Raw genomic sequence first — 16,678 nt, forward strand, 5'->3', positions numbered from 1 at the left:
TGCTGAATTGCTTGTAGAATTCCTAAACCAATCCATTAAAGATCCATGATATAATAATACGATGTATATCTAGTTCCGGCATATAGTTTCTATTCTATAAACAGATAGAACTACGGAGGGTGTTAGAAAAATTTTTATTTTGTCATCCTTGTCATCGAAGCACCGGGAGGACTGTCAAACAATACTTGAATTAAATTGTTGTCATTAAGGGGTAAATTAATAGAGCGACATGGGGAACGGGAAGAAGGGCGAACAAGAACCGTTATTAAAAAAGGAAAAGGAAATTTACGATTCTCCATTGAGTCTCGTTGGTAAATAATATTCGATTTTGATCACGAAAGAATTAGGTTTGTTTAATCCAATTGGTTACGGTTACCTCTACTACATTTTATTTCAGACGAAGTGGAATCAACTGTCAGTACAGTATCTGCAATAGGTCCTGATGAACTGCCACCTTCGTACGAATCAAATAGTCAGTATGGCATGCATATGGTTACATGCAGGGTTTGTCAGGCTATGATAGATATTTCTGGTAAAAGAGATCAACATGTTGTTAAATGCTGTCAGTGTAATGAAGCTACAGTACGTTATCAGAGTAATTTAATTCACTGCAAAATCCCATATCAGAAATAAGAGTGACAAATAGTCATTAATTTTTCAGCCCATACGAAACGCACCACCTGGAAAGAAATATGTACGTTGCCCATGTAATTGTTTGTTAATATGTAAGAGTTCTTCACAACGCATCGCTTGTCCAAGGCCAAACTGTAAACGTATTATTAATCTTGCTCCAAGTCCAATCACACCACCTGTTCTATCTATGCCTGGAATGTGTAGGGTATGTTGTGCTCACTGTCATGACACATTTTTGGTAAGGATTTAAAATATTTTATTTATAATTGTGAATTTAGGATATTTTATTTATAATTGTGATTTTATAATAATTTATATTTGTATTATTACACTGTTTAGTTCAATACCTTAAATAATGCTTTGGCTCGATGTCCACATTGCCGAAAAATATCCTCTGTCGGTCCAGATTTTGCTAGAGGTCGAGGTATTGCATTCTCTATTGTTGGATTAATAGCCTTAGTAATTGCAATAGCAGTGACTGTAAGTACAGTTATTATATATGTTAATAAGATTATGTAATAAAAAAATTTGAGATACTTTAAACATATTTTAAAGCTGATTACAATTGATATAATTTTATTTTTAGGTTGGTACACATACATATGCAAAATCTAGTGGTGGAATTTACATAGCTTATGTTGGTAAGTATAATAAAATTTGTTTAAATTGAATGATTAATTGAATATATAAATGTCTTAGGTCTTAAACATAAAAAACATCTCACTTAAATATACAATTATATCTCACTCAAATAACAGATTGTTCTTTTTACTAGGTCCCTTTTAAATTTTATTTTCAGGTGCATTCCTTTTGGCAATATTGGGCTTTGGACGCAGCATTTATTACTGTACAATGAAAATTAGTATGATAGAAGGTCCTATGTAATACTCTAAACGACAATCAATTGCTAATATTTTAAAACCAATTCCTCTAACATCTATGTCGTATAATAATATATTTAGATCAAATGTTTATAGTAATAAAATGACATATAAGTCCACTTAGGAGGATATTTGGTAGATGTGTACATTCTTACATATGCATATGTAAATTTATTTGCTAGTAATATGCAATATTCTTACATATATGTATGAAGATGTACGTGTTATGGACAAAGAGGATGTGTAACTATAATATATGACACTTTCTCACATAAGTTAATATATTGAGAGGTATTAGAGGAAGATGGGGTTCTATTTCAAAAACAAAGGATTGTTCCTCTGCACTTTTATATGTACAAGCACAGGACCAAGACAGCAACCCCATTATATTGTTTTCATATTTGAACGAAAATATACTATATATGCTTTCTACATCTACAGTAAATAAACAAATGCACATAGATATATATGCAAATAAAACATTCTTGCATGAATATTATTCCAATTGTAAACAGCTATACATACAGCTATATATATTGTATTTGCAATTACGAATTTGCATTATCGAATGACAAAAAAATAAAAATATCTTTTTAAGGAAAAATTATAAATCGTTTAATAGATATTTTAGGATTTATATATAATTTGACATGCAAGAAAAATTATACAAAATATGTTAGACTTTATTATCTATTTTATTTTATTTTATCTATTTTATATTACCATTCTAATCAAATTATTAAATTATTTTCTTACATTGCTTGCGATATCATTTTTTAAGAATGTAATTCTACTTGAGTTTTGGCTATCAAATAGTTATGAACATTTAAATTAATCTCTGAATAATTTAGCGTGTACATTTTTGTTGCATAAGATATTAAAAGATGTAAGTACATGAAATATGTAATATTAAATTAATTGATTCATTATTAAAGAACGAAAAAATTATTCATTTTTCGTTTCCGCTTTATAAGATCCTGATTCAAAAAATTATTTATATAACTATGTGTGTCACATCATTTTTATACTGTTACAAATATTATTTAAAATTCAAATCTAATCTGACAATAAATAATGATTGTTATAAATTATAAAGCGTAAGTTTCATTTCGTATTGTAAACTCGACTTAAGCTTATACTTCATGCCTAGTGATTTTGTAACTGCAATGATGCATACTTATATATCAGATATATATCTGTAAACATTGTTTACCGCCAAAACTCAGTATGATCGTGCCAATAAAAAAGTATTATTTATCACTTGAATAATATTAAGATATTAATGAATTTTATTTCGTAAATGAAAAGTATTACTTTTTTTATTTTGTAGAGATGGAGAATTTGAAGAATGGGCAATTATTGAATTGCAAGGTGATTTGAAATTTAATTCCACGAATATTACAAATGTATATATTGGAGATTTACACTTTACAAAATCTGGTACACCTATACTTATAATTGGCATTCATGTATTACACGGAAAAGAAGTGGTACTTCCAAAACCATTTGCAGTTTTAGTGAAAAAAAAGAATGAAGTTAATACAACCAATATTTTTGAAAGACAAACGGAATACATTATTAAAGCACTTATAAAAAGAAAAATAATTTTTAGATCCAGACCTAAACCTATTGTAACAAATGTTCCAAAATTTAATTAAGTATATGTAAAAATATTATACCTTGATATTGTAATTTTATGTTATAATGTACTATCAAAACTAATTATGATGTAAATATGAATATATTGTTATTGATAAATAAATTTCCATGACTTTAAAAAACATGATTTTATTATTATTTTAATTTTATTTAAAAATAAAAAGTGTTATCTTTAAATCTATAAATATGAAATTTAATCCTTCATTTCTCCTTCTTCATCTTCCTCTTCCACACCTCTTATGTACATTACATTGTTACATCTGATTAAAACTTCACCAAGATTGCCAGTACAATTTCCATCTATATGTTCCTCTGTATTAGCTAATTGTAAATTCATGTATCCATCAACAGAGACAAGATAACCTTTATATTCATGGCCCCATTTGAGTTTTACCATAACTGGTTTACCAGTTAAACCATTTAAAAATGGTTTTGGATTTATTGGCATTGTTGCAGCCATTGTGTATTATTTTTTTTCTGTAAAAATACATTACATAGTCTATATTATTATAAATATTTAAAATAGTTCAAATATGAAAATATATAATTAAAATACAAATATAATAAGTAACAATTAATTACAAAAAAATGAAATTAAATGAAATTATTTAACAAATTATCAATTAATTGTATTAATATACTGAGGTTAATTTTATATACATATATAAACATTAGGAATACATTAAAAATTTGTAATTTATATGTCACGCAATTGCAAAATCATTGTTATCTTTGACAAAAGTTCTGTACTTACATATTTCAAAGATGATAAAAGAAAAACACTTTAAATTTTCTCAGTTTGATGAAAACAAGACGCTTTAGCATGAATCACTTAGGTTAGAAATTGCTATCGCCACGACGCGACACATCGCATGCTCTAACTCGTCATATGACGATTATGCTATCGTTATTATAACATAACCTAAACTTGTCAAAACGTCTAACGCAATTTTTCGAGTCAAAAGATACAGCAATAGTTTTTCAGTTATTTATATAAATTCATATACATTTTACACAATATTAAAAGAATTTATTAATAAAGTTATAAGTTATAAAATATATAATTTATTTTCAGTAAAAAATTTGTGTCTCCCACTAGAATTACATTTTAAAAATGAATATTTTACCGAAGAAAAGGTATAATTGAAAATAATTTATATAGTATTGTCAATATTATTTGTATTTATATATTATTCATGTATTATTTATTATTTATTTATACATTAATTTATATTATATACATTATTTATTATATATAGATTGATAAAAATATAAAAATATAATTATAATAAATTTTTTAGGTGGCATGTACGTACTAAGGAAAATATAGCACGTGTGCGACGGGATGAAGCAAAAGCTGCAGAAGAAGAAAAACTTAAACAAGAACGAATTCAAAAAGCGGTACATATGAAGATAAGATTAAAAAACTTATTCACTGATTATTTAAACAATAAATGAACAACAAATTTTAAATATTTATTTCTTTAGGAAACTGAAGCAAGAATTAATCTTTTGAGAGAAAAAGCCAGATCAAAATATGATGGACGAACAGAAGTATTAAAAAGTGAAGCGGATGTTAGTTCTTCGAAATGGGATCATGTAAATTTTTTTGCTGAACTTGAACAAGGGAAACTTGATTATAACAAACCTAATGCAGAACATGAAAAGGAGAAGAAAGAAGAAAAAGAAAAGTATGAGAAGCAGATTGGCTATCTTTCATACCTTGGACAAGACACTAATGAAGCAACAGGTAAGAAAAGTTGGTATGAAGAATTACCTGAAAGATTGAGAGACATAGAAAAGGATGTAGAAGTACAAGTTAAAAAGAAAATATTAAATGATCCCATTCAAGATGTAAAAAAGTATTTAAATATGATGGGATCTGGCTCCATTGAAAACTCTTTAAAAATTAAAACAGAATCTGTTAAAAGAAAAGAAGATGATTTGGATGAAAGTAATTCAGATTATAAAAGATTTTTGAAAAAACACAAACACAAGAAATCTAAAAAACATAAAAGAGAGCGCCATAGAAGTAAAGAAAGAAAAAATATAGAAAGACCAAATATAGAAAAATTAAGAGCAGAGAGATTGTTGAGAGAACAAAGTGAAAAATTAAGAACAGAAGCTTTATTGGCTAAATTGAGAGGAGATCCAGTTCCAACAGTAGCTCCAGAAACTCCTTCAAAATCTACTATCAAACAAAAATATAATTCGCAATTCTTTCCTGAAATTGCTAGGCAAAATGCTGAAAGAACCCCTACTGTATATCCAGCGAAAGAAATATAAAAAGTCAATAGGGGTTTTATTTTAAAATATAGTGTGTGTGTATATATATATATATATATATATATATATATATATATATATATTTGAATAGTGTTGTAGATTACATACATCTAATTACTAGTATTAATGTAAATGAATTGTTAAATATAGTATAATAAAAAATGCATATATATTTTTAAGACTATATTATTTTATAGAGTGCAATAAAATATAAGTAAAAAAAGGAAAAATGATTTTTTAGTTATTGTTAAATCAACTATCTTTCGTAAATTTACTATATGCTAAATTTCGCGGTATCACGTGATGCAAAATGGTGGAATATCACGGATCTCATGGATAATGTATTAAAATTTGACATTTATGTCATTTTTTCAGTATTCTTGTTCATCACTTGACTTAAATTCTTTATTCGTAAGTAATATTCTTTCCGTTTGTACATATTAAACATTTCCATTTGAAGTCCCATTTGAAATCTCATTTGAAACCAGACGCATAGTTCGCGCGAGTTACTTTCGCGTAACATGATTTTCGAATTTGAACAGCTGTGAATGTGCTTAATTACGGAGAGATGATAATTTGTAAAAGTTTTTATTTTACGTCAATAAAATATAACAGCTTAACTTCAATTGTTGCTAGAAAAATTACATTTTTAAGTCATGTTACTAATCGACCTTAAGATAACCTCTTTTCTAATTTATACAAATATCGGCACTTCACAACATAATTGTAAATAATTCATTTATTTCTTTTACTTCAAATATAATGACACGTACGTTTAGAGTAATTTATAAAATTTTATATTAAAAAGGTAATGTATAATTCAAGTAAACAAGTTGAATATTATATTACTAAATAAATTGTGCTTTTTATTTTATTGCGTTTTTTAATTTAATGTATTTTGACGTTTTATGTGCAAAAGTATCAATGTATTATTAGTTATACATATTAGTTAAATTTCATTTTATAAATTATGTTTAAGGTTTTTGTATAATAAGTGTAAATAGATATTTACCTTTTTATCTACAAATGTTAATATTTATATGTATTTATATTACAGGGAAAATGTTACTATTAATTTAAATATATCAAGCATTTTATAACAGTATGATTTAATTAAATATCATCATCATGAATGAGGAAAGAAGTATTGAAGATTCTTCATATCTAAGCTACGAAATAAATGGCACTAGATATATTTTACAAACTATATCAGATCCAACTATAGACATAACAAAAACTGCATCAACTAATCAAGAACAAAATACAATTAATATTATAGATGAACCGCATGTAGAAAAAGAGGATGAATCAATTTCTTTAATTTGCTTAGATGGTCAGGTTTATGCATTTCAGAATGGAGAACTACAAGAATTAGATTTTAGTCAAGTAACAGATGAAAATGAATCACAAGAAAAAACAGTGCTGCTGTCTAAAGAAGATGATAATTGTGAACCGCAATATATTACTAATGAAGGATTAGTAATTGGAAATATTGATCAACATTCTCAAGAACAATATGAAATTATCACTGATCAAAATGAAAAGAATTTTATAGTAGAAAAGCATAATGTAAATGCTAATGATTTTGTAGAAGTTGTAACAGCATTCAAATGTAAAATATGTACTTATACTACGCAAGACAAGACACAATTATTGCAGCATTTTCAGAAAACACATGTAAATCCTAAAGTAGATATAGAGGTGAGTTACAAAATCAATTACTTCTCTAATGAATATTTATGTTGACAATGCATTTTCCAGATAAAAGAAGAATTTAAGAATACAGATGAAGTAAAATTGTTGTACATGTGTGGAGAATGTTCTAATTGCTTTCCTTCTATTGAAGATTGTAAAGAACATATGATAAATGTAATTGCTTGGTCTGTTGTAAAAAAATTAAGCCATTACTATTAAAGATATTATATATTAATACTTTTTATTTTAGGATCATCAATTAACAGATACAGGAGCCAATAAAGGTGGTAAAGAAAATATAACTGATGATTCAAAAGACTCTGGATTATTAGAGTGTATAGGACAGAGTGTTGAAAATAATGATATAAAACGTCAAGTTAAGATTCAAAAACCTTTGAATTCTGAATATATGCTCAATAAAAAAATGATTGAATTAATGGAAAGAAACATAAAGTATGTTATTAAACTTTTAAAAATATATATTTTACTTACTTATTAAATTGTACATTTTGTTAGGTGTTCATATCGAGGATGTCCCTATAAATTTTCTACAGAGGAAACAATGCAGCAACATGCACTTTGTCATACAGAATCACAAAATGGAATGGCATTTAAATGTACCGTTTGCCGTGATACGAAATTTACCAAATGGAGGCAGTGTAGCTTACATTTATGGAAAAAGCATCAAATTGGTAAATACATAATATCAGTAGTATCAGTTTTATTTACACAATAAAATATTAAAACGTATTTTTATACACTCTTAAAGATATAGGTTTATTTACTTGTAAAATATGTAAAGCATATAAAAGTGCAACAATGGTGAAACTTTTAACTCATATGCGTGTGCATAGTGAGACTCGCGAGTATGAATGTTCAGAATGTGGTAAATGTTTTAAACAAGCCAGTCAGTTACGTAATCATAGAGTGATGCATTTGGATCGCAAAACATTGGAAGTGACGCGGTGGTATACTTCAAAAAAATGTGATATGTGTGGAAAAACTTATGCAAATTCCAAATGTTTAAAAAGTCATATTCAAGCAGTGCATTCAAAGTTACGACCATATGTTTGTAATGTTTGCGGGCATTCTAGCGCTAGAAAAGCAATGTTACAAATGCATTTACGGCAACATACTGGTGATAAACCCTTTAGTTGTGAACTTTGCGAGTATAAAACTGGAGATCACAATACATTACGACGTCACATTATGCAACATACAGGTATGCATGAACAAGAAATGTAATATAATACAAGAATGTATTAAAAAATAATGTATTACAAAAATTACATATGTAAATAATATTTTCAGGGTTTAGACCTTATAAATGCCCTCACTGTTCTTACACTGCAATACAAAGTAGTAGTTATAAAAATCATTTAAAATCTAGACATCCTTTACTGTCTGGTTTATTTACGTGTGACCTATGCCCTTTTAAAACTGTTAAAAATCAAAGTTATATACAACACGTAAGAGACCATGAAAAAGGATTGATCAAAGCAAATATGCAAAAGAAAGGTATTTTTCAATTTTTTGTTAAAATGTATATAATTGTTAATGTAAAATTGTATACTTTTTCAGATAACGAAAATGTTGAAGTTTTCCCTGGTAACATTGCAGCGGCACAATTAATTTATAGTTGCTTGGGTGCCTTTTCAAAAGTGGGCGATACTTTAGAAGCAAATTTGATGTCTTCCTCAACGTCTGCAGACGGTACGTCACAAACTATAACGATACAGATACCATCGAAGCATCTTGAAGGTTCACTGCCAACAAGAGAAAATAGAACTAAAAATAACTCATCAATTGAACAAGAAGATGAAGAAACAATGCATTGTTTTTTAAAAATTCCAAGAGAAGAAGAAGAAAGTATAGATACTGGTGGTATAACTATACCTGCTGAACCTGAGGAATCAGGGGCAACAACTATTAATGTTGATACGTGAAATATAGAACGTTAAGTTACTAATTGAAATATTTCTATACTTGGAAACAATTAGAAATTTATACTTCAAAACTAAATGAAGAAATGCTAGTCACGCGTTACTTAGAATACTATGAATTAACTTGTTTAACAGAACACTAGAATTAATATATTAATTTTTAAAATCCTAATTGTGATACTATTTTTGGAATTGTATATTATATCAGCAAAAACAAATTTAACGAAAAACAAATGTTCTTGTTTAAAAAAATTTTATACATCATTTTGAAAAGAGCAATGCATATTTAATTTAATGGATTCTCTGTTCATAGTTGTTCAAAAATTTTATTTTATTCGAAAAAAAAGATTTTATAGTTAAAAGAAAGTACTTTTGAGATATTTTTATTTTAAATTTTACTAAGGATATAATTTATTATATATGAAAAAACACATTTAAGATTTTGAATGTATTTATTGATAATTAATAGGAAATTAGTAGAAGTGTACATAAAAATTGTAAAATAATAATCTGGAAGCCGTTGTAAAATGTAAATTACAATATCTCATATGGATTACAATATGATTAAAATAATATTTTACATGATGAACTAAAGAGAAATATTTTAATGTTTTTGACTTAATTATTCATCAGGTAAAAATAATACTTATTGCTATGGAAGATTGAGTTTAAAATCTTTTTAAGAGATTTCACATATTAATTATTGAACTTCACAAATATGTCCCCACAAATTGAAATTCCGGTATCAATTTGCTTAAGTGTGAGATTTATGAAAATAGTAACTGATGGACATATTATTTTAGAAAAGTTTAATAGGAAGTTTTAAAATATATTAGTAAATTATAGTATATAACAAAGTTGTCTTTTATATAAAAAATCATGAAATGAAATAAAAAATATTGCTTTTCAGGATAACTTAAGCAAATTGATACAGATTATTATTTACAGCTAATTATTCATAAAATGTGAGAAGTTCCTTTTTTTAAGCAACTGATGTGGATCTTCTCATAAATTACACATCATATCACAACTAACAGTCCCTGGGCAGTTCGCCATAATAAGCTGTTAAAGCTATTAACTTTCTGTCGAGAAAATTCTGTTCCACTTCTACACCACCACCTACTCCAGCTAATATGGCAAGCTGTAAATTTATATAAAAATATAAAGCAACTGATGCATAATATTGTAAAATAACATAGGTAGAATATTCAAATTTTTTTAATCTTCTTGAATTATAAAAATTTACCTGCATAGTATCTACATTTCTAGGTAGAAAGTAGGCCACATGATCTGTGATTTTTCTTGCTATATTAAATAATTTTACTCCACCAATGGGTTGCATAATGTTATTGAGATCAAAAGTTTCATTCTTGGCATATTCAGGTCCTCCCCATGGAGGACTTAGAAACACAACATCTGCGATTAATTTCGATGCGAGTTGAAGGAAGTCTCCAACAATGAATTCTATTCTGTCATCAACACCATAGACTCGAGCATTATTTCGAGCAAGTTCAATTTTAACTGGATCTATATCTATTGCGAAAACTGTAAAAATGAAAATAATTAAATTTTTATACTAACTTATATACAGTGAACACACCTTTTTCACATGTAAAAGCAAATTGAATAGCATTTCCTCCTGCACCACAAAATGCATCGATTATGGTATCACATTTGCATCTTTGGGCTATATGTTCGGCAATTTTTTCTGGTGTCACGGAAAACCAACTCTCTATAAAAAGAATAATTATAAAATTTAAAAATTGATAAATTCATTATTGAATGATTTGTAAGATATTTTACTCTTAGTCTTTTAAAAGCCATAAATCGTATAAATATTATCAAAGAACATACCACGATCTAATTTAATGCCTTGATCAAACTTGCTAAATAGGCGATACCTTTTTAACCAATATTTCATTAAAGTCTTATCATTGTCTATCTCTACTGGAAGGCTTATATTTTTTTTAAATTGCTTCCTTCGTTTCTTCTTTTGCGTCTTCTTTATGCTGTCTTCGTCTGATAATTTCACATTTTGTATTTCGTTGTTACTATAGTTTTCATCTACATCCATATTGACATTTAATGAATCGAACTTCTTGTTATCTTGTTCAGGAAGTTGATCTTCTGATACACATTTTGTGGTATCACTCGTTTCATATTGATCAAAACATACATTATCATTTTCAACATTTTGGAAAACATCGTCCTGATTATCAAATACATTAACAGTATCGTGAACATCGTCAAATTGTTTTTTATCTGCTCCTGAATCTATTGAACTTGTGCTTGGTTTACTAAATACAAATCGCTTTGTTTGCAATTTTGTTTTAAGGCTACGATCACATTCGTCATCAGAACTTGAAGTCAATTGTGCTGAGTAGGAACCTTTTTCAGAGGCTTGTAATTCTGTTTTCACCGATGGCAATACAGGACAATAGGATAAGTAATGTTTTACCTGTAAAACAAAAAGCAAAAAATAAAACAGCTATATATCTCTGTTTTATTTGAAAAAATATAATTTACTTTGTCTATAGTGTTAGTAATTTCCACTCCATTATCATCAAAGTATATATGTTTATTTGCGGGCTTGGATCTATAATATTTCATTTTTAATTGTCTATTTTGTAATCTAATATTCTTTTTTCTGTATACTACTTCTCCTTGAAAATTTGATTGTTCGTAATTTTCATTGAAAGTATATCCCATCAATGAAAATGCTTTTTTTACTGATTCCAGACCTTCTTCTGTATCGTCATAATCAGCCTCGTGACTAAAATAAAATATATTATACGTAAATAGCATTTATTTACATAATTTATTTAAATAACATTTGTTTAATAGATAAATAAATAAATAAATATAATACTGCACCTTCGTTTTAATGTTATAGGTTTATCTTCATTGGGTTCATCTCCATCTCCATCAGAATATTTTCGTTGAATACTATTGTTACCAGTAGTAATAATTGCATTTCCATTTTGTGTAGCTAAATTCTGATCATTACATTCAACTTCTTTTGAACATTCCATTTCATTAGCTTTTTCATCTTTATCTGCAACAGTTTCATTGTCCTCTGAATTCATTGTTAAATTTTGGATGAGCATTCCTACTGATTCCATAATCAATCGTTTTTTTTTCGTTTTGTCTTTCTTAGAATAAGAAAAATTTTTATTAGATATATTTTTACTTTCAGAAGTGTTCATTTTATTACACATATCTGTTTCCCTTTGTGTAAAATCTTGGTCTATACTTTCATCACTTCCTTCCTCTTGCATATCTATATCGTTATGTTCCTGGCTACAATTTTGATTAATAATTTCAGATTGCTCCCTTTTATATTTTTCTACAAATAGTTTATAATGATCTTGGTATTCTATTTGGAAATTTTCTTTCCATAAATGCTGCCAGTATTTATCAGTATCTTCTGGAGTGTATTCTTGATCATTATCTTGATCAGAACTGGTATTTGTTATATTGCTTTCGATAGAACTAGTTACAGAACTGATGAGACTAGATGAATTTGTAGAAATAGAGTCACAACTAGAACTAGTAAGGGTCATCTTTGTGACATTTGTCATAGAATCTGATGTTGCATTTGTTTTTGCTATTGACTCGTTGATAGAATCGCACCTTATTAAAAGTCTTTCATCTTCTGCATTAGATTGTTGATTATAATTTTCTTCCATACTAAAAGGACTCAATGGATTCCAGCCATCTCCAGTTTCTGGTGAAACTTCAAAATTTGTGAATTTTTTCCTATTATCTTCCGCATCTCTGTCACTTATTTTCTGTTTACTTACGTCATCAAACGAAAAATTAATACTACATGTGTCTTTTGTTTTTATTTCGTTATCGCTAACATTATTACTTTTACTAAATATTCCTTCAAAATTTGAGCGATCAAGTTCACAATTTCTGTGCGCTTGATTAGGAAAACATGTATTTTGCTCTGAGAATTTTTCAATAGTTTCTTTCATTTCCGATTTCTCATCTCCTATTAAATAAACATTTTGTTGCAAATATTCCGGATTTATATAATCTGCGTATTTTCTGATCCAACTTGTCCAAATTATACGTTCACCATTTTCCGACCAATATCTTTCCCATGATATATCCATTATACTCTTAGTTTTACAATACATAGAATAATATGGATAATCGCTCGAGCTATGGTCACAATTATGCCTAAGTGTGACATCTTCCCTATAAGTTTGTGTATCACTTAAGGAAACATTTTTAAATATATTATGTATCTCAAAATCTTTATCTTCTAAAATACATAATGGATTTTCTACATGAAATTCCTTTTTATTACAAATGGATGGATCATAACTTAAAACTTCAGTGCTATCTGTAAGATGATCTGATGAGTGAATGTCTATTATTTTAGATTCAAATTCTGTATCTTTATCTTCTTGGTGCTGTGCAAGTACATTCACTTTGTCAAATTCATCTTCCAGTTCAGTCTCTGTTGTTTGGAAAGTCTTTGGAAAGTCATAAGATGCCAATAGGTTTTGTATACTTTTAGCCTCATGTTGATCATGATATTCTGACAGGTCTGCACCTGAATCGGACTGGTGCAGGCCCAGCTTCTGGGTGAGGGAATGTACAGTAGGACGATGAGCCGAATCACGAACAGAGTCATGTTCATCTGTGGAATAATTGTTGTCTGTGTGTGATGCACTGCAGTAACAGCTCACTGGTTCTTCCTAATTTTAAGGAAGGAAAGATATGCTTTTGTTCAAATATTATTTAATACAGAGGTTTAATACATAGACCAATGTTACCACATTAACTGAAAATAACCAATAGAAGACAAAGAAACAAACTTACATCGTGTTTCTCAATGGATTGTGCTTCTATAATGGATCTTTTATGAAGATCTAACATTTCTCCAACACAGTCACGCTCAACATTTTCATCTTCACTAGCATCCTCTAGAGCAAGGACAGTATAAACTTCTGGGTTCCTAAAAATAAACAAAAATTTATTCCAGAAAAATCACACAATTCGATATAATATAATATTTCAATTCTTCGTAATTAGAAATTAATAGTAATATCCACGTGGTACACAAGGTGTTTATTTTCGATATTTCGCTGAACTAAATGAAAGGACAAAGGAATATTTTCAACGATTGTTAACTTTCGCACTGTTCTACGTTTTAAGAAAAATGCGTTATCACATTCCTACTGTATAACAAAGAAAATTAATTTTTAATTTCAATTTCAAAGAAAATACACTATGTGACCTAGCTCACACTCAAGTGGGTGTCAAGGTTAGGTCATGTGTCACACCACTGATCGATAAACGAGTATTCCATTTCTAAGATTTGAAAAATGCATAAAAACGGTAAAGGTACGAGAATACGGGAATATGGGAAATTGCGACGTCCGATGGTATAAATGAGTCGTATTGTTGCAGATGTATTTACCGAATAAATACTCTGCTACAAAGACAATAAATGTAATGATCAGGGTCAGAAGATTCTGCTTGTTCTGTGATATATACTTCGGCTAAAGGTTCCCAAAAGTGGTCACTCATACCGAAAGAAGTGTTTAATTGACTACTTGCTCGTGAATCGTCACAACACCCACATGTCTCACGCTCAAATTTTTACAACTCCCCCCGTGCAAAAACAATCCGCCATTTCTTGCACAGCACACCATCGTGAAGTTGCTCCTGATTACCATCATATTTTAATGAACAATCGATAAATCCAATCTCTGGTCAAGTTTAACTTGATTTTGATTAACATTCATCGAGTAACGGTACGATCGCAATTTAAAAGTACGTCATAATTATAGTGCTTCTTATTCTAATCGTTGAAGACATTTTTTGAACAATCTAACATGGACGAGAAACGTAAACGACATGTGTATGTAAATCATATGCATAGAAATTTATGTCATTTTGCAATCAGTCAGATAAAAATTCATACTCAAAACTATATGTGACATTTATCGTATACATTTCCAATTATGTTTACGAATTATTTTAATTCATATTTCGAATCTGACTGGTGAAAAAGTCAATATCATTGGACCGAGAGTTTCGATCTGTTAAATAGAATTAAAAAAATCTCTTAGGACCTAATTAGGAAGATGCAATTACAAAAAATCATAAGTTAATCCTTTTAATTGATCTTTTTCGTAAGTGAAAATTTGATCGATTTATAGATAATAAAATATTAGCGTCACATAACGGCGAAGTATAATTAAACGTCGATAAAAGAGAGACCGAGATAGGTTCTGCTATCTACTATGGATAATGTTATTTTTGTAGTTTCAGCTCATTTGGTAGCTGCTTTATCGACGGTTAATTCTAATACTCTGCCGCTAGATAGCAACAGTATTAATGTCTATGTAGCGACCTTTTTTGTAGTAATTATGATGATAATTTATATTTATATCACAATACTACATCTATAAATCAATTAATTTTTTATCATTGACTAAAAATAGGATAATCACAAATAAGAAAAGGTATAGATCGTTATATATATATATATATATATATATATATATATATATATATATATATATATATATATATATATATATATATTACGCGAAGCACTTATTCAAATAATATTTAATTTCTCATAACTAAATGTTAAACTCGGATTAAAATTATACTTTGAAATATATATATGCAGAGTGCAAATTAATCGCAAAAGGAAGTGTTTTATGTTTTTGTATTTGTTTCAAACTAAGAAAACGATATACAACGATGACAGCAGCTGTTTCCGTCGCCGCTTTATCCTCGATTAGTTCAATCGTTTCATCGCTATATGATGCTAATGTTCATAAATTGATGAAATTTTCATTTGAAAGAAAAAAAGAAAAAAATAAAGAATGAAAAGGAACTTTCGCGATTGCGATCTTTTAAATTACATTCTAAGCTTTCTCTCTATATTCCTTTCATTCTGCAAAATAAGTTTTTAAATTTTTAAATTTTATTACGTCGAAGTATATTTCATCATGGTGAATGAACGTTAGAGGTGGACAAATTTTTAGTTCGCGTCGGAGATTTCAAACTGGACGCAACACGTGTCTTTTTCGCCGTATATGAAACCTCTTATAGTAGTTATATCGTGCTAATCGTAAAAGAATCACCTTCGAGCTCAACGCGTTTTTAAAATATCCGCGCAAGTAGAGTCCGCGCGCGCAGGAAAAAAAGGAGGGAAATTCAAACGGATCCAACTGGGGAAGACCCGACAAATAGCGCTACCTGGCGGAATGCTGCGAAATAAGGATTCTGCGAACGGAGCAATGGCGTAGGCGGCGATCCATGTGATAAATTAATTTTTATAGCTTCGTGGGTGGCGGCTGTTTCTATTGGTTGCTGATCGGGCACCTCCCACTTGGAACGACGTTGCCTTCTCCTGGTTTATTCCATTCAGCTGTAATACCGTGATATACCAATGCATTTGTCTCGTTTCGAATGAGCTGGAGGAATCGGGGGGGAAGGAGGGCGACGGGGGGAACAGCGCAACGTCGAGTGCAATTGAAATAGATATTCGCGGATGTTGCTCGAACGATCCTCTCTCGACGAGAATCGCGCATCTCTAGAACG

General features: G+C 28.8%; 6 protein-coding genes across 11 annotated transcripts; 4 read left to right on the plus strand and 2 right to left on the minus strand.

Moving 5' to 3' along the window:
• Positions 1-78: 78 nt before the first annotated feature.
• Positions 79-2,013, plus strand: LOC122538927 (type 1 phosphatidylinositol 4,5-bisphosphate 4-phosphatase). Of its 2 annotated transcripts, none has more exons than XM_043673434.1 (6): positions 79-311; positions 398-582; positions 662-871; positions 973-1,113; positions 1,220-1,274; positions 1,433-2,013. In XM_043673434.1, exons 1-6 carry the CDS (start codon positions 230-232, stop codon positions 1,516-1,518), a joined length of 759 nt encoding a protein of 252 aa, XP_043529369.1. In that variant the 5' UTR covers positions 79-229; the 3' UTR covers positions 1,519-2,013. The 2 variants fall into 2 exon arrangements, with proteins under 2 accessions (XP_043529369.1, XP_043529370.1); XM_043673435.1 differs by having other exon boundaries at positions 1,409-1,539.
• A 713-nt stretch (positions 2,014-2,726) lies between these two features.
• LOC122538930 (chromosome transmission fidelity protein 8 homolog) lies at positions 2,727-3,172 on the plus strand. Its single transcript, XM_043673440.1, has 2 exons — positions 2,727-2,761; positions 2,845-3,172. The coding sequence occupies exons 1-2, from the start codon at positions 2,742-2,744 to the stop codon at positions 3,170-3,172; spliced, it is 348 nt and encodes a 115-aa protein (XP_043529375.1). The 5' UTR covers positions 2,727-2,741.
• Positions 3,173-3,286: 114 nt separating this feature from the next.
• Positions 3,287-4,074, minus strand: LOC122538929 (small nuclear ribonucleoprotein F). Of its 3 annotated transcripts, XM_043673439.1 has the most exons (3): positions 3,932-4,074; positions 3,867-3,876; positions 3,287-3,650 (listed from the first exon to the last, which is right to left on the minus strand). In XM_043673439.1, exon 3 carries the CDS (start codon positions 3,631-3,633, stop codon positions 3,367-3,369), a length of 267 nt encoding a protein of 88 aa, XP_043529374.1. In that variant the 5' UTR covers positions 3,634-3,650; positions 3,867-3,876; positions 3,932-4,074; the 3' UTR covers positions 3,287-3,366. The 3 variants fall into 3 exon arrangements, with proteins under 3 accessions (XP_043529374.1, XP_043529373.1, XP_043529372.1); XM_043673438.1 differs by lacking the exon at positions 3,867-3,876 and having other exon boundaries at positions 3,924-4,073; XM_043673437.1 differs by lacking the exon at positions 3,867-3,876 and having other exon boundaries at positions 3,928-4,070.
• Positions 4,075-4,248: 174 nt separating this feature from the next.
• On the plus strand, positions 4,249-5,608 carry LOC122538910 (leukocyte receptor cluster member 1). Its single transcript, XM_043673403.1, has 4 exons — positions 4,249-4,310; positions 4,475-4,574; positions 4,662-5,485; positions 5,519-5,608. Exons 1-3 carry the CDS (start codon positions 4,288-4,290, stop codon positions 5,457-5,459), a joined length of 921 nt encoding a protein of 306 aa, XP_043529338.1. The 5' UTR covers positions 4,249-4,287; the 3' UTR covers positions 5,460-5,485; positions 5,519-5,608.
• A 133-nt stretch (positions 5,609-5,741) lies between these two features.
• On the plus strand, positions 5,742-9,686 carry LOC122538868 (zinc finger protein 62-like). The gene is made up of 8 exons (XM_043673345.1): positions 5,742-5,870; positions 6,517-7,160; positions 7,221-7,328; positions 7,405-7,607; positions 7,671-7,846; positions 7,924-8,376; positions 8,466-8,672; positions 8,736-9,686. Exons 2-8 carry the CDS (start codon positions 6,588-6,590, stop codon positions 9,098-9,100), a joined length of 2,085 nt encoding a protein of 694 aa, XP_043529280.1. The 5' UTR covers positions 5,742-5,870; positions 6,517-6,587; the 3' UTR covers positions 9,101-9,686.
• An 85-nt stretch (positions 9,687-9,771) lies between these two features.
• Positions 9,772-14,793, minus strand: LOC122538867 (trimethylguanosine synthase). Of its 3 annotated transcripts, none has more exons than XM_043673343.1 (8): positions 14,647-14,793; positions 13,934-14,069; positions 11,972-13,809; positions 11,624-11,870; positions 10,952-11,555; positions 10,698-10,829; positions 10,344-10,642; positions 9,772-10,238 (listed from the first exon to the last, which is right to left on the minus strand). In XM_043673343.1, the coding sequence occupies exons 2-8, from the start codon at positions 13,988-13,990 to the stop codon at positions 10,128-10,130; spliced, it is 3,288 nt and encodes a 1,095-aa protein (XP_043529278.1). In that variant the 5' UTR covers positions 13,991-14,069; positions 14,647-14,793; the 3' UTR covers positions 9,772-10,127. The 3 variants fall into 3 exon arrangements, with proteins under 3 accessions (XP_043529278.1, XP_043529277.1, XP_043529276.1); XM_043673342.1 differs by having other exon boundaries at positions 14,612-14,793; XM_043673341.1 differs by having other exon boundaries at positions 14,535-14,793.
• Positions 14,794-16,678: the final 1,885 nt, after the last annotated feature.

The sequence above is a fragment of the Frieseomelitta varia genome, unplaced genomic scaffold (genome assembly GCF_011392965.1).
Source record: "Frieseomelitta varia isolate USP_RPSP 00005682 unplaced genomic scaffold, Fvar_1.2 scaffold_182, whole genome shotgun sequence".
Lineage (NCBI taxonomy): Eukaryota > Metazoa > Arthropoda > Insecta > Hymenoptera > Apidae > Frieseomelitta > Frieseomelitta varia.